At 38.0% G+C, this 27,375-nt stretch overlaps 1 protein-coding gene across 4 annotated transcripts in view; it reads left to right on the plus strand.

Annotated features, from left to right (window-relative positions):
• Vps13 (vacuolar protein sorting 13C) overlaps positions 1-27,375 on the plus strand; it is a 1,645,987-nt gene that overhangs the window by 1,207,055 nt on the left and 411,557 nt on the right. For 2 of the 4 annotated variants that reach the window (XM_090373229.1, XM_090373239.1), the window contains one exon: positions 14,904-14,963. The exons of the other annotated variants lie outside the window; for them this stretch is intronic. In XM_090373229.1, coding sequence (XP_090229355.1) covers positions 14,904-14,963 — 60 coding nt within the window. The remainder of the gene's footprint in view (positions 1-14,903; positions 14,964-27,375) is intronic. 4 annotated transcript variants of the gene reach the window in all.

The following is a 27,375-nucleotide window of genomic DNA, read 5'->3' on the forward strand; positions in this document are numbered from 1 at the left end:
ACATTCCTCGAGATTCTGCAAATTCCACAAGCCTTTCACCAATTCCAAAATTTCCTATAGTTCCCCTTTCTGCGATATTTTGTCTCTTTCCAACATTAGCATTGAAGTTCTCCATAATGATGGTGTAGTGTGTTTTTTGCTCATCTAGAAGAGTCTCAAATTCAGTGTACATTTCTTTAACCTCTTCTTCATCATGGCTCGATGTTGGTGCATAAATTATTATAACCTTTAGCTTGTACCTCTTAGAAATCCTGAGTAGTAGTCTTTACTCCCTTGGTGATGTTCTTTTGAATTCCAAAATGTTGTTTTTTACATCTTTATGAACCAGAAAACCAACTCCACTTTTGCTCCTTTCACTGTTTCCATTGGTACAGCAGATTTCCACTTGATAAACATATAAGTGATTCATTTCTTCTTCTTGTTTCAGTCAAACCGATAATATTACAATTCACATTTTCTGATTCCTTTTCCAGCTCTAATATCCTGTCTTAACCGATGAGTGATCTTACGTTGTAACAGGCCAAGTTTAGTTTCCGTGCATGGCAGGGAGAGTGAAAGCCACTGGGGACTGAGGGCCATTTGTTTCATCGTGCTGTCATGTGCTGGAGGGTTTGGTCTTTTCCTCTTCAAGCTGACCAGGCGTGTTGAAGAGAACTACTCTACACATTTGTTGCCACCAAAGTGACGTAAAAGGGGCTTACCTGCGAGAAGGTGTGCATGAGTGGATTTTAGGGAGGCAGGCCAACCAGACTTCTCCTAAATCTTCTGAAATAGAAAGATATTGGATCCATCAGTGTTTTAGACTGTCTGATAACACACAGAATGCCTGTTCTCCTCTAAGCCCCTCTTACAACAAGGATATAGATACATTCAAATAATTACATAAGTATTGAATGTATAAAGAACACTAAAAAATGAATAGCAAATGCTTAGAAAGAACAATAATAAATAATTTTTTTTTGAGAGACCCCAAACATAAAATTTATTACCACCTATAATTCTTTAGTACAGCGTGTGGGTTGAAGGTTGAGAAGATGAAAGAAAATATTATTGATATTAGACTTTAATTTCTATAGATTGTAATTTCCAGGAAATACACATTAAGGGTGGTTGTTCCAAAAAATGAAGTTAAAATGATAAATGAGAGGGAAGAAAATTTGGTTCTGTGAGTTTGAAGTTTGATAGTAAATGGATATTGATTGGTTGTGCCATGTATTTGGACTGGTTTGGAAGTGTGATGGGGAATTATAGAAGCCAATTGTGAAGAATAGTGCCATGGAAATGTCTGTAGAAAAGGCATGCAGCAGAAAAATAATATCTATGAGACAGAGAGAGTGAAGAGACTTTGTAAGACATGGGTCATTGATTAACTTGACTGCCCCCCTTTTGAATGGAGTCTAGAATCCTGATAGCGTAATGGGGGCACTACCACAGACGTGGGAATAATATTCCATGGTAGGGTGGATTTGAGATTTTATAAGGTGAGGAGTTTAGAAGAAAAGCAATGCTGACAGCAAAAAAGAAACCTCAATTTTTTGGATGCAAATGAGGCAATATTTGTGATGTGCTTATGCTAGGAGAGGTTAGAAGTCAGGGTAATCCCTAATGGAGATATGTGATCTTGTCTAGAAATCTGGATGTCATCAAAGTATAGCAGCAGAAAGAATCCTTTTTGCAATATATAAGACAGGACTGAGTTTTAGAAGAATTTAAATTTGCTTAGTTATCTTTATCCCATTGAAGAATTACCTGGAGATAAGCATATAAGGAATTGTTAGTGGATATTCGAGAAGTTGAAACTGTTTGTGCATGGAAAAACTGGAAGCTGGAATGCAATCATCGGCAGAACTATGGGTTGGATAGGATTTCCAGTCAATGGAAGAAGGTCATTAATGTACAACAGGAAAAGAGTAGGAGAAAGAACTGAACTTTAGCAAATACCAGCATTGGTGCAGAAGTTAGAAGGTAGAGAGCATCTACATTCACTTGCATTCATTAGCAGTCAGAGTGAAAGCTGAATACTGAGTTACAAAAAAAAACTTGGAAATCCATAAGATGGGAGCTTATTTAGAAGACCTTTATGCCAAACACAACCAAATTCCATTGATATTCCAAGAGTTTGGTGAAACTCAAGGAGTTTCACAAAACTTTTCTATTGAATTTATCAATAGATGGGTAACAAAAGCCAATATATCGAGTGGATCAGCACTAATGGAATCCATATTGGCAATCATTGATCAGATGGAAGGTTTCAATATATTTTAGGAATTGGCAGTTAATGGATTTCTCTGTTACTTTAGAAAGAATAGCAGTAATTGCAGTGGGGCAGTAATGTGATGGAAGGGATTTGTCACCCTTTTCAGGAACTGGCTGGATACAAGCATTTCAAGTGGAAAGAAAAACACCAGTGGTAGGACAAATTGTAAAAAGGTGACACAGAACTGGAGTAAGCTCAGGAGCATTGGATTTGAGAACAAGTGGAAAAATGCCATCAAGACCTGGAACTTTTTTGGCATCAAGATTATTCAGAATTCTTCTGACATCATTTTGCAGAAGATTACTGGAGGCAGTGAGTAGGAAGTAGTTTAACAAGGTCATCAATGCAGTGGTTAGAAGAAAAGAAGGATACTGGTAAGTCAGATTATTTTATAAATGAGATGGCAATAGGACCATCACGTTTTAACAGAAGTGCGAGTACAAATGGGTAAAAGATCGGAATGCTTTACTACCATTTGGAGTAGAAACAAGTTTTCTAGTCTGGACTGATTAATAAGTGCTTTGCAATGGTTGTGAGCTAGGGTTTATGGCAGAAAATGAACTAGAAGATTTGGATTCAAGCAAATTGCAATATGCAACATTCTTATTTTGAACAGCCTTAGCATATTTATTGAAAAACTAAGGTTTAGGTAAAGGACAAGATTTTAAGGGATAAATATTTCATTCCTACAAGAATAATTTCACTGACATGATTTGAGCAAATTCTGAAGATTTAAAACATTAATCAACCAAGGGAAGGAAGAATAGAAATCTTGCACATCATCCCATTTTGCATTCTTGTAATGAATTGTATTGTATGTGAGAAAGGACCATTGGAGAAGAGACCATCACCAAGTTGTGATCTTTTAGTGCCTAGATTCTGATCTTTAGCACCACGAATGGTCCTCTAGGACCACTCATGGTGACCATGTACTTGGTAAACTTGTTCATGAGAAAAAGATCAAATGTGTGTCGGCTGTGTGGTTTGAATTGTGTGGTATTATGGTAGATAAGTGAACATGTGGAGGTTATTAGCAATTGCAAAAGCCTCAGTATATCAATCAGCTGGTTCCATGTGACTAGAATACTGAAACCAGCTAGGCTGGGAACATTAAACTCACCAAGGAAAATTAACTCACTATTAGGAAAGTTGGACTGTAGAAAGTCAAAGAGTTCCAAGTGATTAGTGGATTTGGGAGATTGATAGAGGCAACAAATGAATTTGAAAGAATGAGGTGGAGAGATTTTAAGCCAGAGAAAATTGAAAAGAGGATATTCCAAATTACTAAATCTCTGACAGGGAATATCAAAGTGAACATATGTACAGGTACCACCTTTGAAGGGAAAGGAATCATACAGGAAATAATTAGGACAACTGAGATGAGCAGTGATTGAATCAACCTGTAATTGAGATACTGTTATAAAAAGTAAATGGGACTTGAAAAATTGTAAGTCAAAATGGACATCATTGAAATTGGGACTGAAACCATGTATCTCTAAAATGAATGAGGAAGTGTTTTGGAAGTTTAGATCTTTTTTCCGATAAGTAGGTTTCTATTAGTCTTGACTATTCATGATGTTTTCAGTAGTAAAGGAAAAGTGAGGGATATGTTATTTGAAGTGATGACTTTCTTACATATGCATACACACACTAAGAACATACCCAGCTCTTTGACATAACGTGGCTTTGATGATGTCCACCGCACAATAGAGGTCTGCACAGGCCTTCAGGCCGAGTAACACAGACAATGTTCGGACTCAGGTTGCATACAAAAAAATCGTAATGAATTGTTATTTCAAATTTTTCGTATATATATATATTTTTTTATGTATTTGAATTCTTAAAGGTTCTTTAGAAAAATTGTGTATTATGTCTGTTGACACTTTAAACCAATAAGATGCACTTTGCCAGTGTCTCCAAAATTCACCAAAATTTGTACTCTTTCATGGAAATGACCCTCCAGCAGTGCAAGCTCGGAAAGAAATTTTTGTGCAGCCAGATTAGCAGGGAAAGAGCATCAAACCAATTTAAGTAGCGACAGTGTTGATTCTATTATTATTATTATTTTTTTTTTTCTGTACAACAATTTGCAATAAAAAGCATGCGAAGAGAAGGTGGCTGGTAGAGGTGGATATTGATATCCATTTTGGAATTATGTCAAATATGGTAAATTAAAAATTGATTACATTTTCTTTTTTATAATTAATATTGATAATTATTTTGTATAATTATTAATATTGGGTATAACCTACATGCACATGCACACAGTGGGTGACCACTCAGTTGTGAACCAACGTAAGCAGGGGTCGAGGTGTGGCGCCCACACCACATGGAGGAATGCTACCCTCTGTGTTACCAGGCAATACTAGGTAGTATTGATGACCTTCATCAACCGGTGCAATACCACCACTTTGCTTATTGGAGCCTTGAAGTGGTAGAACCCATGTTTATTTAATATTAGTCTCCAGAGCTAAGTTCCAGTCAACCCTTCCCCATCTCTTCCATCATGCAGTATGACTGATGACTTTGAGGTTATGATGAACATGGTGAGATCCGATCTTCCTTACATTCCAAGGGTGCAGCTCTAAAATGGTATTCGAACGGCGGTTGCTAGTTAGTACACCAGACTACACCTAATGGTAAATCTTTAGGAGGCTTTCGGATCAGCTAGTGTATAATCTTGCTACCTCGACTCTGCAGATAGTAATTGGAGGGAGTCCGAGTAGTGTGTATGTGGGGGACATTGTCGAGGCCACGTTATGTCAAAGATCTGGATATATTCTTAACGTGTGTACGCCATGTACAAAAAATTTCATTACTTCATACAGCATGTCTCTCCCCCCCACTTTTTATTACTATTGAATACACCACGAATTGTCAAACTAATAGAGTAAGCTTATCTGCGAAAAGATCTAAAACTCCCAAACACATCCTAGTTCATTTCACAAATATACATGGTTTCAATTCTAAACTGAATGATGTTCGTTTCCAATTGCAGTCTGCCAAACCCCATGTACTTTTTCTGACAGAATCTCAGTTATCGTTGATTCAACTATTGCTCATCTCAGTTGCCCAAATTATTCGCTGTATGATTCCTTTTGCCTCAAAGGTGGTACTTGTATATATATGTCCGTTCTGATATTCCCTGTCAGAGACTTGGTAATTTGGAATCTCCTCTTTTCGATCTTCTCTGGCTTAAAATCTCTACCTCATTGTGTCAAATTCAGTGTTCTCCCAAATCCACTATTCACTTGGAGCTCTTCGACTTCCTCTCTTTGCAACTTGACTTTCTCCAGTCCAACTTTCCTAACAGTGAGGTAATTTTCCTTGGTGATTTTAATGTTCACAACTCCATCTGGCTTCCGTTTTCTAGTCACACTGACTGAGCTGATCAAGATACTGAAGCTTTTGCAATTACTAATGACCTTGCACAGATTGTTCATTTACCTACAAGAATACCGCAAAATCCTAACCATGCAGCCAACACGCTTGATCTTTTTTCTCACAAACAACCCTTCTAAGTACACGGTCGAAGTGAGTGGTCCTTTAGGCACCTCAGATCACAACTTGGTGATTATCCCTTCTTCAATGGTGTCTTTATCTCATGGCTATTCCCAACCTCATATTGTTTGGCATTACAAGAATGCAAAATGGGATGACCTGCGAGATTTCTTTTCTTTTTTTCCTTGGTTGGATTACTGTTTCAAAACTTCTGATGTCAACTTTTGCTCAGATTGTGTCAGTGAAATTATTCTTGTAGGAATAGAATCCTTTATTCCACACTCCACTTTAAAATCTCGTTCTTTATCTAAACCTTGGTTTTCCAATAAATGTGCTGTCTGTTCAAGAGAAGAACATTGCCTATCGTAATGGGCTTGTTTCCAATTCTTCAGTTTCATTTTTTTCCTACACCAATGCTCACAACAATTGTAAAGCAGTTATTAATCAGCCAAACTGGATTTTGAACAAGCTAAAATAAGAAAACTTGCTTCCTAACCTAATAGTAGCTGAGCATTCTGGTCTCTTGCTAAAGCTGTTGGCCGCAACTTTTTCCCATCTCTGCTCCCACCTCTGTCAAAACCGGGTTGGTTCTGTTGTCACTTCAGCCAAAGATAAAGCTGACCTGCTAGCATCCCATTTTTCTTCCAAGTCATATATTAATGATCTTGGTAAAACACCTCCCACCATTCCCAACATACTCCATTCAATGCCTCCTGTGGTCTTCCGTCAAAAGGATGTTAGAAGGATTTTGACAAATCTTGATGCTAAGAAAGCTCCAAGTCCTGATGATATTTCTCCACTTGTTCTCAAAACCTGTGCTCCTGAACTTACTCCTATTCTTTGCCGCCTTTTTTCACCTTCTTATTCCAAAGGTATTTTTCCTTCTGCTTTGAAATTTGCTCATATCCAGCCAGTTCCTAAAAAGGGTGACAAATCCCTCCCATCCAATTATTGTCCCAATGCAATTATTCTAGTCTTTCTAAACTAATGAAGAAATCAATTAACCGCCAACTCTTAAACTACCTAGAAACCTGTCTGATCAATGATCGCCAATATGGATTTCGTCAGTTTCGATCCACTGGTGATATTCTGGCTTATGTTACCCATTTATGGACTAATTCAATGGAAAAGTTCTGTGAAACATAAGCAGTTGCTCTTGACATCTCAAAGGCTTTTGATTGTGTTTTCCATAAAGGTCTTCTAAACAAGCTTCCATCTTATGGTTTGCCAACTGTTTTTAGTAATTGGTTATCCAGTTTTCTCTCCGATCGCTCTCTGAGGGTGATGGTAGATGTCTCTCTGTCTTATAACTTCTCCATTAATGCCGGTATCCACCAAGGTTCAGTTCTTTACCCCAGTCTTTTCCTATTGTATATTAATGACCTTCTTCCATTGACTAGAAATCCTATCCATAGTTTAGCCGATGATAGCACATTGCATTCCACTTTCCATTTTGAGAAACCTTGTCCTGCCCAATCAGCTTCAACTTCTCGAAAATCTGCTACCAATTCCTTAAATGCCGATCTTTAGGTAATTCTCCAGTGGGGCAAAGACAACTTAGTTGATTTCAACCCTTCTAAAACTCAGTCTTGTCTTATATCTCGCAAAAAGGATTCTTCTGCTCTTATGCTTATCTTTAGTGACACTCTGATTTCTAGGCAAAATGATATATCTCTTTTGGGGATTACCCTGACTTCTAATCTCTCTTGACACAAGCACATTACAAATATTGCTTCCTCTGCATCTAAAAAACTTGGTTTTCTCTTTCGCTCTCGGCGTTACTTTTCTTCCAAACAGCTGCTCTCTTTGTATAAATCACAAATCCGTCCTGCAATGGAATATTGTTCCCACATCTGGGGCGGTGCCCCAAAACCTCTTGGAGGCTTCTAGATTCCATTCAGAAGAGGGCAGTTAGGTTAATTAATGACTCCTCTCTAACAGTATCTGCAGTTGCTGTCTCATAGACGTAGTTTCTGCTACATGCCTTTTCTACATATACTTTCATGGACACTGTTCTTCTGAATTGGCTTCTATAATTCCTGCCCTCTCTTTCAAAACAGTCCGAACCTGTGACACCACCAGCCAACATCCATTTACAGTTCTAATTCCAACTCACACAACTAACGTTTCGTCTTCCTCGTTTATTCATTCAACTGCTGTTTTCTGGAATAGCCTTCCTTCGTACGTATTTCCTGAAAATTGCAGTCTACAGAAGTTCCAAGTCTAATGTCAATAAATATCTTCTTTCATCTTCTCAACCTCCAACCCAAGCATAGTACTAAATACTATGGGTTCTAATATCTCTTCTGTTTGTGGTTTTCATTAAAAAATAAAATAAAAAATTGAATTTTGAATCTGAAAGTTAATTTTATTATGTAACTTCAGAAACTAATGCTAGCGATTTTATTTATATAAAAAGTTTCAGCATGCTGGGATAAAAATCGGTTTGGGTTAATCAGGTATGGGTAATGAATTTGAAAAACAAATTCGGACTTTGGTCAAGCCGGGGTGGTAAAAAAAAAAATGTAGTCCCCTACCACATGCACATTACTCGGATTTCCTCCAATCGATGTCTGACAGAGTGGAGACAGTGAGATTATACTCTGTCTGATCCAGATGCCTTCTAGAGAGTTATTAATAGGTTCAGTCTGGTGTACTATCTAGCAGCCAGCCTGGGAATGCCATTTTAGAGCTGTACCCTTGAAATACTAAGAAAGATTGGATCTCGCCATGGTGAGATCCAATAACATCTACAGACATCACTGCCAACTGGGCTGGCCAGGTGGGTAAAGTATTAGCATTAGCATTAGCATTAGTAGAGGCATTTGATGCAAGAAAGCAAGCTTATGCAGCATCAGCCAAAAAAAAAAAAAAAAAAAAAAAAAGTAACATAAATAAATAAAAATAACCACTTCCACTTCACCCCTCTGTTCGTTCGAAATACCTGTCCAGCTGAGCCTTAAACTTATTTAGGCTATCAACTTCCACGACAAGGGATGGAAGTCTGTTCCACCCACCAACCACCCGCTGGCTAAAGGCAAATTTCCGCACATCTATCCTACATCTGTCTTTCCTCAATTTGAATTTATGCCCTCTCAGGTGATTTTTCTGAGCTAGAGGAAGAATCCCATCAGCATTGAGCATGCTCAAACCATTCAAGGCTTTGTACACCTCTATCAGATCACCCCGCTGGTGCCTAGTTTCCAGACACTGTAATTTGCAAAACTTAAGCCTTTCTTCGTAAGAGAACCCCTTTGTCCCATTCACCAATCTAGTTGCCCTTCTCTGTACTCGTTCCAGCAGCTCTACATCCTTCCTGAAATGAGGCCTCCAGGCCTGTATACAGTACTCTAGGTGTGGCCTGACCATTGCCTTATACAAGGGAATAATCACCTCCTTATCCCTGCTAGAAAAATTTCTATATATCATTGACAATACACCATGAGCTACTCTTGCAGCTCGTCTGCACTGCTCAGAGAACTTCATATCTGCCTGCACCACCACCCCCAGGTCCCTTTCATTCTCTACCACTGTCAGTGTAGTACCACAGAGTTGATACGTTGCTCTGGGGTTGCTGTTTCCCATATGTAGTACTTTACATTTGTCAATATTAAACTTCATTTGCCACCTCGAAGCCCATCTGCTCAACCTTTCCAAATCCTGTTGCAGCAGCATAGTGTCAGTAGTGTCCTTGACAACCCTGCCAACCTTTGTATCGTCTGCAAACTTGGACATTAAGCCTGATATACCATCATCAATATCATTTATAAATACAGAAAACAATAAAGGCCCCAATACTGAACCCTGAGGGACTCCACTAATAACATTAGTCCACGATGAGCAGTGTCCATTGATTACCACTCTCTGTCTTCTCCCCCTCAACCACCCCTTTATCCATAGCAGCAACTTGCCTCCAATGCCACACTGCTCCAATTTGTGCAGCAGTCTTCCATGTGCAACAGTATCAAAAGCCTTTCTAAGATCCAAGTATATAATATCAAAGTTATTCCCTGCATCCAGTTCTTTTGTGACTGCATCATAGTATCCAATCAAATTGGTCAGGCAAGACTTCCCCTTAACAAAACCATGCTGTGTCCTAGCTATAACTGAAGTCTTGTCTAGATGATCCTGCAGTGCTTCTTTCACCAGTGCCTCCATTAATTTTCCGGGAACAGAAGTTAAACTCACAGGTCTATAATTACTTGTGTCAGCCTTTGATCCCCCTTTGTGAATTGGGGTCACATTTGCACATCTCCAGTCAATGGGTACCTCCCCTGAGTCCAAGGAAGCTCTCATAATTATGGCTAAGGGTTTGCTTACCTCCTTTGCTGCCTCCTTTAATATAACTGGATAGATCCCATCCACCCCAGGTGCCTTTCTTGTGTTTATCTTCAACAATTCCTCCTCCACTTTGCTCTCAGTTATTACAAGATTCTCTAGCTTACTGCTAGAGTTGAATACACCTCTGGCATTCCCCTCGCTGAATAACTCCTCATGTGTGAATGTCGATGCAAAATATTCATTTAGTTTGTTAGCTACCCGAGCAGGGTCATCAACAGTTGACCCATCGATCTCAAGTGGACCAATCTGATTCATCCCCTTCCTTCTAGAGTTTACATAAGTAAAGAACTCTTTGCTGTTTTTCTTCGCATCCCTTGCCAAGGATCTCTCGTAATCTGCCTTCGCCTGCCTAACCTCCTTTGTAACTTGGTTACAGATCAACTTGTATCTATCATAGGCATCCGTGTCACGTGTTAATTTGTATGTATCCCATGCATTTTTCTTCTCTGCCATATGCCTCATTAGTTCATCTGACAACCATTTAGGCCTAAACCTTGAACAATATTTCTTAGTTGGTATGTAAAGCCTAGTAGCTTCCACGATAAGTTCTTTGAATGCTTCCCATTTTGAATTTGCTGTTGGCAATATCATCAGTTGATCCCACTGTATAGAATTTAAATACTGTCTCAGTCCATTGTAGTCGCCTTTACGAAAGCAATACCCCTTCCCTTTACCCCTAATGGTAGTTACCTCTTTGAGTAACTCCCACTTCAGCACACTGTGATCACTGCCACCAAGTGGTTCATTTATCTGCAGATTCTGAATGCATGAAGAATCACTACTGATAATCAAATCAAGAGTATTACTCCCTCTAGTTGCCTCCCGAACATGCTGATGTAGAAAACAATCATCCAATAAATCCACAAAAGCCTTGCTACTGTGTGAGTGACCAGCCCCCAAATTCCAGTCAATATCTGGGAAATTAAAATCCCCCATTATAAGACTCTCTGATTTACTGGCCCACTCTATTTCTCCGAACAGTTTCTTATTATACTCATCAGAGTCATTAGGCCTATAGCACACTCCTACTCTCAATTTTGATCTCCCAATGCTTATGTCACACCAAACTGACTCGATACTGCACTGTCCAGCGATGTCGACTGGCTTCACTTCCTTGGATTTTATGTGTTTCTTAATTAATAGCATAACCCCTCCTCCCTTCCTATCCTGTCTATCCTTTCTGTACACATTGTACTCCCCAAATTCCAGTTCTGCATTTCTTATATCTGTGTGACACCACGTCTCTGAAATCCCCACAATATCTGCCTTTGATGTTTTGAGCAATACCTCAAATTCATCAAATTTATTTACTAAACTCCTAGCATTGGTGTACACACAAGTATACATGCACCTGTTCTTTTTCTTAGCTACCCTAACACAACCCATGTGTTTACTTGTACCCCAATGATTCCCAGCAGTCTCTGAAATATCCTGCATCTTATTTTCCAGGCTGCGGCTCATTCCAATAGAAGCAGTGCAAGAATCACTTTCACCTCTGCCAGTGGCTACTGTTAATCTATTAGTCCTTGTATCTGTCCTTGTATCTATAAGTACCTGCCTGGCAACCCAAAGGTCGCGGGTTTGAATCCCGCCTCGGGCTTGGATCAAAGTACTGCAAACACCTTGGGAGGTGCATTATGGCCACAGAAGCCGATGCGCCAACAACTAACTAAAAAAAAAAAAAAAACAGACATCACTCAGACGGCATGATGGAAGATATGGAGTGTTGCTGGAGTTTTGCTCTGTAGACTTAACATGGGTTTCACCACTTCAAGCCTCCAGTAAGCAAACTGGTGATACTGCACTAATTGATGAGAGTCATCTACCACCGAATATTGTCTGGTAACACAGAGGGTGGTATTCCTCTGAGTGATGTGGATGTGTGTACCTTGATCCCTACTTACATTGGTTTGCACCTTGGTGGTCACCTTCAATATACTAGAAACAGTATTTCAAGACTTGCACACAGGGGTTATACCCAGTATTACTAACATCCCCACCATCATGAAGATGCATTCAGAGGAATTTGGTTGTCAGAGGACAACCACACTTTAACAAAATTCTGTTCACTTGACTCAAGGGTCACCTGAATATCATCAGTTCCATCAGCCTTTTAGACACACAGATTGCAAGCCCTAGCATGTCATACCCGAGCAAATGTCTGTGACAAGCCTCAAAGGCAAAATAATAATTATATTCATGTAAGTTGCAGAAAGTTTATGTAAAATAGTATGATCAGTCTTCATCATATATGTATAATTGGTCTCATCACAAACACTGGACATGCTACAGGAAAACAAAGCAGATTAGGAATTGGGATCCAAAAATGTATCTAGCCCACATATTTTTTTTCCATTGAAAAATACTTGTTGAACTGTATAATTAGTGCTAATGGAGACATTAGGACTAATTATACAGGGTCATTCACTACCAGTGCGACAAACTTGCAGGAGGTGTAGGGGGCACAAAGACGAATCGGAATCACATAGCATTGCAGTGTCCGAAATGCCTTTGTCATGCATTAGAGGACGTTGAACGGGAGGTCGCGTGAACAGCGATCCCGTTGGAAGTCAGCATTTGCAAACCGGTTCCCAAGGCAGTAGGAGGGATGAGTATTCAAACGTTGAACTGGCCGACATGCACCTCGCGTATGGAGCTGCGGACTGTAACGGGCGTGCTGCTCTGCGCTTGTACCAGAACGTTTCCTGCACGGGCGTGCTCCTCATCATACGATTTTTGCACATGTGCACAGAAGGTTACGTGAGTGGTTGTTTCACGAGAGGTACCATGAATCGAGAGCGAACAATGAGGACGCCAGACAATGAGGAGAATATCCTACGTCTTGCAGAAGGCAATCCGAGTACGAGTACTCGAGCGATAGGCCAATGATTGGGTATTTCCTAATCCACTGTATGGCGGATACTGTCAACAAACCAAATGAGTTCATACCATCTGCAACCCGTCCAATCATTGGAGCCTGCGGATTATCCACTCTGGAGGACTTTTGCTATTTGGTTTCTTCAACAGAAACGGTTTGTAAACGCTGATTTCCAGCGGGATCGCTGTTCATGCGACCTCCCGTTCAACGTCCTCTACCGCATGACGAAGGCATTTCGGACCGTGCAATGCTATGTGATTCCGATTCGTCTTTGTGCCCCCTACACCTCCTGCAAGTTTGTCGCACTGGTAGTGAATCACCCTGTGTAGGTGTGAAGTAAGTCTGCTGTACTCGTTCAAATTGCGCAAATATAATTGAATTAGTTGAAAATTTAGGTATGATTGAGTGAATTGTTTATAACCTCTCAATTATGCCCAACTAACTAAAGCCAGGAAAGAATCCCAAAAATTTAACTGTCTGGTCATAGTGAAAAGCTGTTTATGAGATTCTAGAAAGGATGGTCATTGATTGCCTTGTGTGGTATTTAGAAGCAAACAAAATCCTTTTGTGAATACAGTGTAGATTCCAAATAAATAGTCAACTTTTGATCATTTAATTAGATTTGAAACATACCTTCACAATGCTTTTATAAAATCCAATGGTCTAGTGTCAATTTTGATATTGAAAAAAGCATGTGATGAAACCTGGTTATTTAATATTTTAAAAAAATTTTCACTACAGTGGCTTTAGATTGCCTTCTTGTATTTTTTTAATAACTTTTTATCTGCTTACTAATTTCAAGTTTTTTAATTTCAAGTATAGGATTTACCTTTGCTTGATTATTGTGTTAAGAAGGTGTTTCACAAGTATCCATTCTAATTGTCATATTCTTTGCAATCAAAATAAACCTTATCTGAGAACAACTGCCAACAGTGGTAAAGAGTGCTCTCTCTATGTTGATGAATTGAATATGTTTTGTCAATTATGCAATATGAAAGTTATTGAGCTGCAGTTAAAAAGAGCCATTAACTATCTTGCATTCTGGACATTGACTACTGGGTGCAGATTTTCATTACAAAAGACACTTTTAGTACATTTCTGTTGCAAAAGAAATCTTCATCCTTGCAATCACTGCTATCACTGGGATGGCTGCTAGTCATCCTAGTGACAACAGAAGCCAAATTCCTAGGACTTGTTTTCAACAATGGCTTTTCTAGTGCACATCTACCGGTTCAAGATAACATGTGCAAAAGTGCTTTGACAAAACTTTAATAATAAATGTGAGTGTCAAGTTTCTTCTTGTAGTGGCTTGTATTTTTGACCAGTACTAGTTGTTGGACAGTGTACATCACTTTAAAATATGTTGCAGAAAATGAAACCCTCTTATATGAAATAGAGGAAAAGATATTCTATACTATCAAGACTTTTTTTTTTTTTTTTTTTCTCAGATGATATCTTTGATGTAATTTGTTCATTCTAAACAATCTGAAGATGCCCATAATTCAAATAGCTTTAACTTTATACAGACACTAAGTGATATTTTATAATCCAATTGAAGAGATAAAAGATGACTTCCCAAGTGCTCTTTAAATATTATGTTTGCAAAATAAATAAATTTTTCTTGTTTTTATGTTTAAACAACTAAAATATTTTTCACTATGTTTCATGGAAATTGGTAAGTAATAAAATTGTATATTTAAATTTTATTATTTCCCAATATTTTTCAAAGAGCATATGGAGAATTTTAAAATTTAAATTTAAAAAAAATATTATTTGTTTGTAAGGTGTTCTTATTTCCAATCATTTATATGAGATTCCCTTAAGCAGTGATATTATTATTCACTCCTGAAATGTGTGTGTGTGCATCCACTTTTTTGTCTCTTTTTTTTTGCCACTGTTTTATCTTTGTCTTTCCTTCTAACGCAGCAAGATATATCAGACGTTGAAGAAGATGAAAGACGTCAGTCCACCCTTTCCCTATCGTCTGTGAGTCTAGTCTGTTAACCCCTTCTGCAAGTGCTTAGCATGTATTCTCTTAGTGCTTTGCCTGCTGCCTGCAAATGTATTCACTTGGTCTTTTATAGTATATATTCATTATCAGTATTATAACATTTAAATGTTTAATTTTTTTGTTATGTGCACTCTTTTATACTCATTTTAGGCATGATAATATAATTTGAAAATTAATTGTATATTAAATATTATATACTCTGAATATTTTCATCCAATAATCTGGTTAGAAATATTCAAAAACTCATATAACAAATAGCAAGTCTTTATTTACAGTTTTGTACTACTAGCTGTTAAGATTATTAAGCTGAATTTTAAATGTAAATTCTGAGTTTACTTTATTATTGGTACATTACTTTTTAACTCGTTTGAGAGAAAGTTTAGTAAATTAAGATAAAATAAAAGCATCATGCTCCTTGCACTTGGAGGTTTTGATAAAAACTGAATGCTTATTATTTTTTTGACAAGTAGCTAGGTATTAGATAAAATATTTCTACCTTGCTTTCTTGCTCAGAAAGTGAATAGCAAATTGAGCAGTTTGAACCATAAGCTGCATTGAAACAGTTATTTAGATTAGGTGCATGTTTTACTGTTTATTTCTGCACATATTATTCTTTAACCAATCATTTAAATTTGAAATGATTTTTTAACGTAGATTTTATGATGGAAAAAAAATTCAAATTTGATTACAAGCATGTAAATATTTTGAGTGGGATATTAGTTTTAATAGTTTACATTTGTAGATATAATTATATGATTTATATTTTGTGGTAATTTTTAAAATATTGAATTATAAAGGATAAATCAGCATTTAATAAATAAATAATAAATATACACACCAAAAGTAAATTGTGCTAATATATAGCAGCTTAGGAAGAAAGTTAATCAATATTTGAAAGAGTTGCATCATAGCAAGGTAAAATGTTCAATCAATGCATGAGAGGAAGACAGAGTAATAAAAATATAAAAATTAAATATTTTTGAATATATATAGCAAATTAAATATGTAATAAATAAATAAATAAATAGTGTGTGTGTGTGTATATATATATATATATACACTTAATTTATTTATATATTATTACTTTTTATAATTAATTTTTGGTACTACTTGGGAGCATCAGGTTTGTAGTGACCCCAACCAACCCGCTAAATATATATAAATCTAGCCCCGGTATGGATAGCCTAATATACCATAGATACATATAAAAACAACAAAATTAATGTAAAATTTAATACCCTCATTTACACTATTTAAAAATTTGATATTTAAATCTAAATGTCATATGACATAAATCCAATATATATATATATAATAGTAGTAAGATTGAGGCAAACAGGAAGATAATAATAGGTATTAGAGATCAGGGACACTGCTTAAGCAAACGTACCCTACAGCCATAATGTATAGTAGTAGTAAGTAAATAATTAAACAGTGGGGAGCAAATGGATTTAACTATTGAACTTACTGTATACACGAGAAGTGAATTCTGTGAAATGAATAAGAAATGTAGTGATGTAAGTTAGGATAAAGTGACAAAATAAGATAGGATAAGGTGACTAAAATAATATGGAAGTAAAATATGCTCTACTTATAATTATAATTTTTGGGATAACTTATTAGGCCCTATTATTACCGCAAAATCGAAACATCCATAACACGTGTTCAGTGGCATACAGAACATGTCGGAAACAGAAGCAGGAGCATTGCCGTCTTTCTCATAATTTTGGTGGATAACCTCTGACATTGAAATTGTGAGTAATACTGCAACGTGATCTTATTTTACTTCCATATTATTTTAGTCACCTTATCCTGTCTTATTTTGTCACTTTATCTTATTATACATCACTACATTTCCTTAATAGGAACCCATACTAGAATTTCATTAATGACTCTGGATACTGGGCACCCCATCTTCCTAAAAAAAGAACAGAAAAAAAGGCCCAAAAAGTTCCAAAAAACAGTCAAATGAATCATCCTCTCCCAAATAATGCATAACATCATACAATGGAACTGCAGAGGACTAAGCAGCCATTCTAATGACTTAAGGGGTTTACTAGCTCAATTAACCCACAATTAAATTCTACAATTAAATCCCACAGGTGTATGCCTACAGGAAACATTCTTTTCACCCCAAGTTTCCCCAAAATTCTCCAATTATTGATGTACAAATGAGATAGGAACTCAGTCTCCTGCACATGAAGGAGTAGCCATTCTATTTAATTCTAATGTGCCATCTAAGCCGATCCAGTTACAGACCAGTCTAAAAGCTGTGGCTGCTCGTATTGCAGTTGGTACATCAGTTAACCTTGTTTCCACTTACATACCACCATCTCTACCTCTTCCCTATTCAGAACTTGATAACCTCATTATGCAGCTCCCAACTCCAATTTGTCTTTTCAGTGACTTTAATGTGCACCATCTATTTTGGGGGTCTGCTACAATGGACAGAAGAGGCAAATTGATTGAAGAATTTATGAATAATCATGATCTTAATTTACTGAACTCTGGATCTCCTACATACATCCGCTACCTACAGGATCCACTTCTGCAGTTGACTTGTCAATTTGTTCACCATCCATCTTTCCAATCATGACATGGTCGGTATTGTCTGATCCCTTTAACAGTGATCACTTTCCAATCATCTGTTCAATACAAACAATGGTATCTCAAAATCCCAATCAACAGTCCAATTGGAAGTTTAATAAGGCAAACTGGGATGGCTATTCTTCCAAAATACTGTTAGACAAAATATGTCCAACAGAAACCTATTGATGATGTAACTATTCACCCCGGGGCACACATCTGGTGAGTATGGGCTTGGCACACCCAGGGTCCTGAGCTGGATATCATCATTCTTCTCTTTCTTGGTGATTCCCTTCTACTTTTCTCGCTCTCTCTCTCTCTCTCTCTCTCTCTCTCTCTCTCTCACTCAGGGTAACTTGGGATTTTTTATTTTTTTTTTGGCTGGTGCAGCATAAGCCTCAGGCTTCCTTGTACCATATAGCTAATAATATTAATAATTACATAACCAAATCAGATTCTGAGTGCGGCTAATATTTCCATTCAAAAATCCAAGAACATATCGCTCCCAACGAAATCACTGGTGGAATACGGAGTGCTTCAATGCTAAACAGGAGAAAAACTGAGCTTGGAATAATTTCTGCAAGTCTCCTACCACCAGTAACTTAATTGCATATAAAAGGCTTAAAGCTAAAGCAAGCCAAATCAGGCATAAAGTTAAATGCAATTCGTGGATTACTTTTGCATCAACCAGCACAAAAGACACTGACACACGGATCATCTGGAGAAGGATACAGGCGCTAAATGGCAAATTTGTTTGGCTGCCCTCTCCAATACTTCATTGGAAAAGGAAAGACGTTTCTACTCCTGTAGAAAAGACGTTTCTACTCCTGTTGTTAATGCACTAGCAGAATTGTTTTCTAGAAAAGAGATTCTAGAAAACAATTCTAAAAGGAGGATGTTCTGAAAAATCTTTGATGTTCTGAAAGGAGGATGCATAGGAGGCTCTGCCTCCTATGCATCCTCCTTTCAGAATATCAAAGCAGGTGCAGAATGGCTTAAAATCAACTTCTTCATGCAGTGTTCCTTTCCATACACCCAACCCTTTACAGTAATAGAACTGAAAGAATCATTAAATAGCTCTTCCAACAGTGCTGCATGCCCAGATGGTGTTCATTGTGTTATGCTGAAGCATTTATGTGAAGAGGACTTGGGTACCCTGTTGATTTTCTACAATAGGATCTTCTCTGAAAATACTTATCCTTCTTCCTGGCACCATTCTTTCGTCATCGCCATACCAAAACCAGGCAAAGATCCTTCCCTGGTGACACCTGCATATCCAGTGGGCAGGAGCAGCAGTGCATAGCACATGCTTCTTGATTAAACTGGGGTTCAAGCCCGTGACCACCAAATACGGAGGATGCAGAAAGGTCAGAGAATGACCGCCACATATCCCTGGAGCAATATGGCCTTAGTTGCTAATGCTCCTAAAAACCAAATAACAACAACAACAACCTTCCCTGTTTCAAAATTATAGGCCAATATCTCTCACGAGCTGCGTAGGAAAAATTTTCAAGAGTCTCATTCCACATCATCAATATGGCTTTCAGAAGAATAGAACAATACTAGACGTGCTTATTAAAGCCAAATCTCATATCCGCAATGCCTTTGCCATGAAACAACATCTAGTCATGGTCAACTTCGATCTTGAAAAGGCATTTGACACTACATGGCATCATGGTATTATTATGGACCTTAACCATCTGGAGCTTAAGGGCCATTTGCCAGAAATAATTCAAAATTTCCTGCAATTGCTTACTTTTCAGGTCCAATATAAAAATGTACTCTCTAAATCTCACATTCAGAAAGAGGAAGGCTCGTAGGGACTGATACTTAGTCCAACACTATTTTCAATCCGAGCTAGCAACATGACATGAGATATCCAAAAAACTGTTGAAACTTATGTGTACACCGATGACCTTACCATATCCTGTCAATCTCAAGTATGAATACAATGGAATGGCAGCTCCAACTTGTCATAACCAAAATAGAATCCTGGACTTAATGGAATGGTTACAGGCTATCAGAAAAGAAATGCACTGCTGCTCAGTTTTGCAAGAAACAAGCTCTCCACCCCAAACCTGAACTACAAATAAACAATACTCCAATCCCACTTGTTAATTCCATTAAATTTCTTGGACTAATATTAGACAAGAAACTAAATTTCCAGGCTCATATCACTCATTTAAGAACTGTGTGTCTAAAGCATTTCAATATACTTCGATCAGTCTTGTCTATGTCGTCGAGAGCTGATCTGTACACTTTACTGCATCTTTATAGAACTTTAATCCATTCTCGGCTAGATTATGGTTGTCCAGTGTATGACTCTGCCAGGAGCACTACTTTAAAACAGCTGAATGTAATCCATCACAGTGCTCTGAGAACTGCACTGGGAGCTTTCAGGACTTCTCCAATCCAAAATCTTTATATTGAAGTGCATGATCCCCCATTAAACCTGCGTAGAAAAACACTACTGTTCCTCTACCCTGCTAAGATCCAGAGTCTACCATCGTACACCCCACTTGGGCATATCTTTATAATACAGGGCTCACATCTGGTGTGTATGGGCTTGTCACACCCAGGGTCCTGAGCTGGATAACGTCATTCTTCTCTTCTTGGTGATTCCCTTCTACTTTTGTCTCTCTCTCTCTCTCTCTCTCTCTCTCTCTCTCTCTCTCTCTCTCAGGGTAACTCGGGAATTGCCTCAGGATTCCTTGCACCGTGTAGCTAATAATAATAATAATTCGAGTACCACCTTGGCGAAAATGAACGCGGCTCCATCACGCTGGGAGACCAGTATAATAATAGTAATAAATTAGAATAGTAATAAAAAAAATTAATAAAATAAATAAAATAACATTGACAAATGAAAAGTACTACATATGGGAAACAGCAACCCCAGAGCAACGTATCAGCTCTGTGGTACTACACTGACAGTGGTAGAGAATGAAAGGGACTTGGGGGTGGTTGTGTAGGCAGATATGAAGTTTTCTGAGCAGTGCAGACAGGCTGCAAGAGTAGCTCATGGTGTATAGGTGATATATAGGAATTTTCTATATTTCCTATATATTCCTATATATCACCTATTCCTAATATATAGGAATAGGTGATATATAGGAATATATAGGAAAATTCCTATATATCGATGATATATAGGAATTTTTCTAGCAGGGATAAGGAGGTGATTATTCCCTTGCATAAGGCAATGGTCAGGCCACACCTAGAGTATGTATACAGGTCTGGAGGCCTCATTTCAAGAAGGATGTAGAGATGCTGGAACAAGTACAGAGAAGGGCAACAAGATTAGTGAATGGAACAAAGGAGTGCTCTTACGAAGAAAGGCTTAAGTTTTGCAAATTACAGTGTCTGGAGACTAGGCACCAGCGAGGTGATCTGATAGAGGTGTATAAAGCCTTGAATGGTTTGAGCATGCTCAATGCTGATGGGATTCTTCCTCTTGCTCAGAATAATCACCTGAGAGGGCATAAATTCAAATTGAGGAAGGACAGATGTAGGATAGACGTGAGGAAATTTGCCTTTAGCCAGCGGGTAGTTGGTTGGTGGAACAGACTTCCATCCCTTGTCGTGGAAGTTGATAGCCTAAATAAGTTTAAGGCTCAGCTGGACAGGTATTTCGAACGAACAGAGAGGTGAAGTGGTTATTTTTTATTTATTTATCTTTTTTTTTTGGCTGATGCTGCATAAGCTTGCTTTCTTGCATCAAATGCCTCTACTAATGCTAATAAACATTGTGAAAGTTGCTCCAACTGTGGTAGGTTTCACATTGGTCAGAGTGGCGAAAGTTTTTGGAGATTGGCCTAAGTTTCACATTGGTCAGAGTAGCGGCTAAGGTAGATTTTGGTGCCACCTGGCGTCACTCCTGAGAACTACCACTGGACATAAGCCAAAGCTAAACAGGTCCACCTCCATGGGTGGATGAAGTCGCAGAGAAATATTAATCATACTGCATTGAGTGTGGCGCAGGATAAAGGCCTTAGGCAGAGGGGTCGGTTCGAAAAATCAGAGACGGTCTCCCGAGGAAGATAGTGGAGTGGGTGGCACTGTTCCCCGTATGGCTATCACAAGAGAAGGGCAAGACCATCCAGCCCCACAAACTGGAAGTGCTTCCTGTGCAACGGTGCTAGTAACCACCAGGAAGGGAGAAAACTAACGCATCAAGTGGAGCAATGAAATGAATATGTACATCATGCAAGCATACTACGAAATAAGAAAACCAATATGACAACTTAAAGGGCAAGACTATATACCAAGTTGCTGGAACAATTCCCGGATATTCAGGTCACCGAATAGCAGACCAGAGAAGAACCATCGTCACAAAGAACCTGATAGCTCCTGCAACCTTGGAAAAAATCAAGCAGGACCTGAGTGTGATTGACTACAAAGGATAAAGAATATGGAACCAAAGGAGGAAGAACATACCACCACCAAACCAGTGCAGTAGCTGAAGTGGAAACAGGCGAGGTCATGATATCCAGTATAGAGGACGAGTGGAAGAAGTCCCTAACAGAATTCAAAGGAATGGACCCCACAAAGACTCACATGATACTGAAGCAGAGGATGATGCAGGCTCAGCAGTTAGAGCACAAGGAAATTAAGGCCTGCCTGCCTGATCGAAAAATACCATCAGAGACTCAGAAGCCTGCTGAAAGCAAAGTTGAACGGGGGGGAACACAGTTAAAGCCATAAACACCTATGCAGTTCCAGTGCTAACATACTCCTTTGGGGTCATTGATTGGACTAGCACCGAACTAGAGGATATCATGAGAAAGACAAGGACAATGATGACCAAGAGCTGCCAACATCACCCGAAATCTGCTGTGGACAGACTGACAATTGCCCGGGAAGAAGGAGGAAGGGGCCTGATAGACCTCATTGAGCAACAGAAGACAGCGATAGTTAACTTGAAGGATTAATTTCAGAAACACACAGCAGCACTCCAGCAGGCCATAAGGAAGATAGACAAGCAATATATCCCATTCAGCCTAAGCAAGGAGCCCCCCCATCCAACCAGGAAGCCTTGTAGAGGAGACACTACAATGATCGCCAACAAGATCACATAGATAAAATTGCTTCCAGCGCATGGCTTAAGAGTGGGACGCTCTTCCCCGAGACTGACGGATTCATTCTCGCCATCCAAGACTAGGTAATCAACACCAGAACTATAGAAAATACATTGCCAAGGAGCCCGGAGTGTCCGATGACACATGTCGATGATGCCACCTGGATCAGAAACGATCCAACACATCACCGCGGGATGCAAGGTGATCACCCAGACTGAGTACACTTTTAAACACGAGCAGGTAGCCAGAATAATACATCAGAAGCTAGCAAGGAAATACCAGTTGATAGAAGAAAGTATACCGTACTACAAGTATGAACTCCAGGCAGTACTAGATACCCCAACCCACAAGCTGTACTTGGACCGCGCCATAATAACGGATAGGACAATCCCGCACAATAGACTGGACATAACCCTTGTGGACAAGAAGGAAAAGGCTACCTATCTGAATGACATAGCGGTACCCAACACTGGCAACCTGCAGAAAACCCATGAGGAAAAAATCAGCAAGTACACGAACCTAAGGCAGGAGATCAAAGAGATGTGGCTTATGCAACAAGTAACGACCATCCCAAGCATCGTGTCAACCACAAGTATGGTGCCAAAGACCCCACATAACAGCCTAGCAGCAATAGGTCTTCCAGCAAACACCTACAAAGAACTGCAGAAAGTCGCAATCCTGAACACCTGTAGAGAGTTCCTCGACCAACAGTAACACTAGACATAACAACAACCACCCTGTGTACTTGATAGCAATACCCGTCACAAGTTGGAACCCCCAATCAGGGAGAAATAAATATAATAACAATAATACTCAGTGGGATTCGTTCTATGGGAGCAAGTCAAATTAAAATAGACCTGCTTCACTCAGGATTAAAGAGCTTGTTCAGAGTTAGAATGTCAATTTAAATGAAATTTTTCCAGACACAACTGCACCTGTTCCACCTTGGATGTACATGTCTGTCTCTCAAGATATACATCTCCAGGGGGGAAATATTATACCATCCTGCAATATCAGACAGTAACACTCAGCTCATGCTACTTCGAACAACCATGCCTGTAAAATTTATACAGATTCTACCATGCTTGTAGAATTTATACAGATTCTACCATGCTTGTAGAATTTATACAGTTCCAAAATTGACAAAATGGTAGGTACTGCTGCAGTTTTTCCTTCATGTACGATTTCAGCCACACTACTTCTAGCTTGCAGCGTCTTCACTGCTGAATTATATGCCATTAAGTTAGCACTTAGTGAGATTTTCCCTCAGCTTGAATTGTTGAGGAGATTTCCATCCTGCAGTGGGTTGATAATGGCTGCAGTTTACTTCTTTTTTTTTTTTTTACTTTAAGATTATTGAGCTTTCCATCTCACCTGCCATAATTCATACTGACTCCCTCAGTGCTGTCTCTGCCATAAAGAAGAATTTCTCATATTCTCATCCTATCTTGAAACAGATTCATTCCCAACTATTCCGCTTTAGTGTGTCCAATCAGTCAATCAGTTTTTGCTGGATCCCTGGCCATTCTGGAATTCTGGGAAATGAAAGTGCTGACTTTGCCGCTAAACATCCTCAACCCACTTTCTCACAACATCCTCAGGTTCCTTACACTGACTATAAGTCTGTCATACACAAAGCTTGTTACGACAAATGGTCACAGATCTGGAAAGGTAACACCAACAATAACCTGTACCAGATAAAGTAAGAACCAAAGCTGGCTCTCTGGCTTCCGACGAAACAGATGAGTGGAGGTGGTACTGGCAAGACTCAGAATTGGACACACTCATCTCTATCTATTATTGGGAAAAACCCTCCTCAATGCTCATCATGTCAGAGACAACTTACAGGCCATCATTTCCTGGTTGATTGTCCCTTACATTCAACCATACAGTCAAACACTTTTCAATCACTTTCCACATTGAACATCTCAAATAATTTATCTCACTTCATAGGAAATGAAGAAAATATAGAAGAACTTTTGTTGTATTTAAAATATATTGGCATGTACAGGGATATATAAATTAACATCTATATCAATATACTTCAAATAAGTAAACTATGAGCAGACACAATTGGCCTCAGTAGCCTTTGTGTCATTAAGCCCATTACCAACAACAATCATTACATTTTTTATTCATTTCATCGAGTTTATTTCTCGTGTATACGTCCATCCGCTCTCCACTATTTAATTATTTACTTACTACTACTACTACTACACACACACACACTCCATCAATGCTTATAAGAATATAAAGAAATACTGTTTTCATCTCACAGGAGTTAATAGGGTCCAAAAGCAAAGTTTTAAAGTAGAATTATATATAAATTATATGTCTTAAGAAAGGGGAGGTGGAAATGACATCAAAACTGAGAAAATACAAAAGATAAACTGTCATAGCAAACATCATCAGGAGACTACAATAGCAACAGTCTATCTGCAACATAACATTTTATACATTCAAGCTAATTCTATAAGTAATAAGTGAGAATGTGCAAAATTTTCGAATCAGTTTTCAGAATAATATTCTGATACTGTACGCTTATTAAAATTAAGATTAAAATCACTGAATGGAGATGGCCGAATGTATTGTTGAAAATATATTTATTTGGTTATTAATAGTTTAATCAAGGTACGAAAACAATAGACATTGGTATATTGGAAGGAAAATACTAACAGTTAGAAGACCAAGTACATGATAAAAATGTATTGTACATAGTAGAATGAATAGAAAAGAAAGAGATATAGTATTACCAAAAAAAAAATATATATATATATGTATATAGACAGAAAGCCAATATAAAGATAGATCAGATAGTCGAATGCAAAGTGCAATAACAGAATTGGCTATGTTGGCTATATCATCCTTAAAAATTCCAAAACTAATGAACAGCAAATAAAAATTTTATACTAGTTCCTTTTATTATTCAATGGTTAAGCATAATTCTAATTGGAATAAATTAAATTAAACAGCGAGTTGTATAAGAGCAAAGTAGTAGCAGTTAAATTACAACAACGCAGATGGAAAAGTGAAGTAGAAATCAAAGTTCTGCAAATATATAGAAAATTTTAGTAAATAGACAAAAATAGCAACTTACGAGATGAAGAAATCATCATTGATTAATTAAAATGGAAATAATTAATTAAAATAGAAATTTAAATAGAAATAAATATAATACCCCATATTGTCACTTCAGTAGAGACTAAATACAACATTGACAGAAATGGAGGCATAAGGCTGTAGACCACTTTCAGATTCTAATAAAAGCAAATTCTCTTAATAGAATCTGCTTCTTAATAACAAAAAATGGTAGTTGTCTCTGACACAGAGTGGAAAAAAAAATAGACAGAAATCCAGAATAAAGATATATCAGGTAGTCAGATGTGGTGTGAAAATATGGAATTGGGGAGTGGGTAGGCTATATATAATCCTATATTTCTGTAATATAGGTAGGCTATATATGATCCTATATTTCTGTAATATAGGTAGGCTATAGATCCTAAAAAATTCCAAAACCAGTAAACAGCAATTATGAAAAAATTTTGAACACAATACAAACAGAGAAAATCAAATGCACTACTATTTAATTATTGTATTACTTTATTGATAGTGGATCTGTAACTAATAAGGTGAGTAGGCCCAAGAGAAAACAAAGTACAGCACATTTTCTAGTCTCTAGAAAATGTGCTGTACGTTGTTTTTTCTCTTGTAGATATGTTTTAAGTATTGCACAGGGCATGTGCTTCAAAGAGTATGATTAAAACTACTATAATCTTGGACAGTTTATTACTGAGAAAAAAACATAGCTTGTTGAATAAAAAAAATCATATTCTCTAAGTGTAATTATATTCAATGCCTGACCTGTCCTGTGATGGACAACCCTGTAGCCCATTAAATCACTTCACATCTGCCATTTTTTCAAAAACTCTAATGTCATTTATCTTCTTACTTGTACCATTTCCAATATTGAATACATCGCGCAAATTTAAAGTAATTCTCTCTCTCTCTCAACATTAGAATAATGGCTATAAGCAAAGAGTAAAAATTAAATAACAAGCAAATTTAAAGGCCCACTTTTGGAGTTATTTCATTACCACTATCATGATGTGGGATTTACTCGAAGAGGTAACTACCATCACGGGTAAAGGGAAGGGTTTTTGCTTTCATAAAGGCAACTATGGTGGTCTGAGACAGTATGTAAATTCTATACGGTGGAACCAACTGATGATGTTACCAACAGCAAATTCAAAATGGGAGGCATTCAAAGAATTAATCTTGGAAGCTACTAGGCTTTACATACCAACTAAGAAATATTGTTCAAGGTTTAGGCCTAAATGGATGTCAGATGAACTAATGAGACATGTGGCAGAGAAGAAAAATGCATGGGATACATATAAATTAACACGTGACACAGAAGCCTATGGTATATATAAGCTGGTCTGTAATCAAGTTACAAAGGAGATTAGTCAGGCAAAGGCAGATTATGAGAAATCTTTAGCAAAGGATGCAAAGAAAATCAGCAAAGAGTTCTTTACCTATGTAAACTCTAGAAGGAAAGGGATGAATCAGATTGGTCCACTGGATATTGATGGTATAACTGTTAATGATCCTGCTCAGGCAGCTAACAAACTAAATGAGTATTTTGCATCTACATTCACACATGAAGAGTTATTCAAGGAGGGGAACGCCAGAGGTGAATTAAACAATGGCAGTGAGCTAGTTG

The sequence above is a fragment of the Mastigoproctus giganteus genome, chromosome 1 (assembly GCF_048544385.1).
Source record: "Mastigoproctus giganteus isolate SK-2022 chromosome 1, ASM4854438v1, whole genome shotgun sequence".
Lineage (NCBI taxonomy): Eukaryota > Metazoa > Arthropoda > Arachnida > Uropygi > Thelyphonidae > Mastigoproctus > Mastigoproctus giganteus.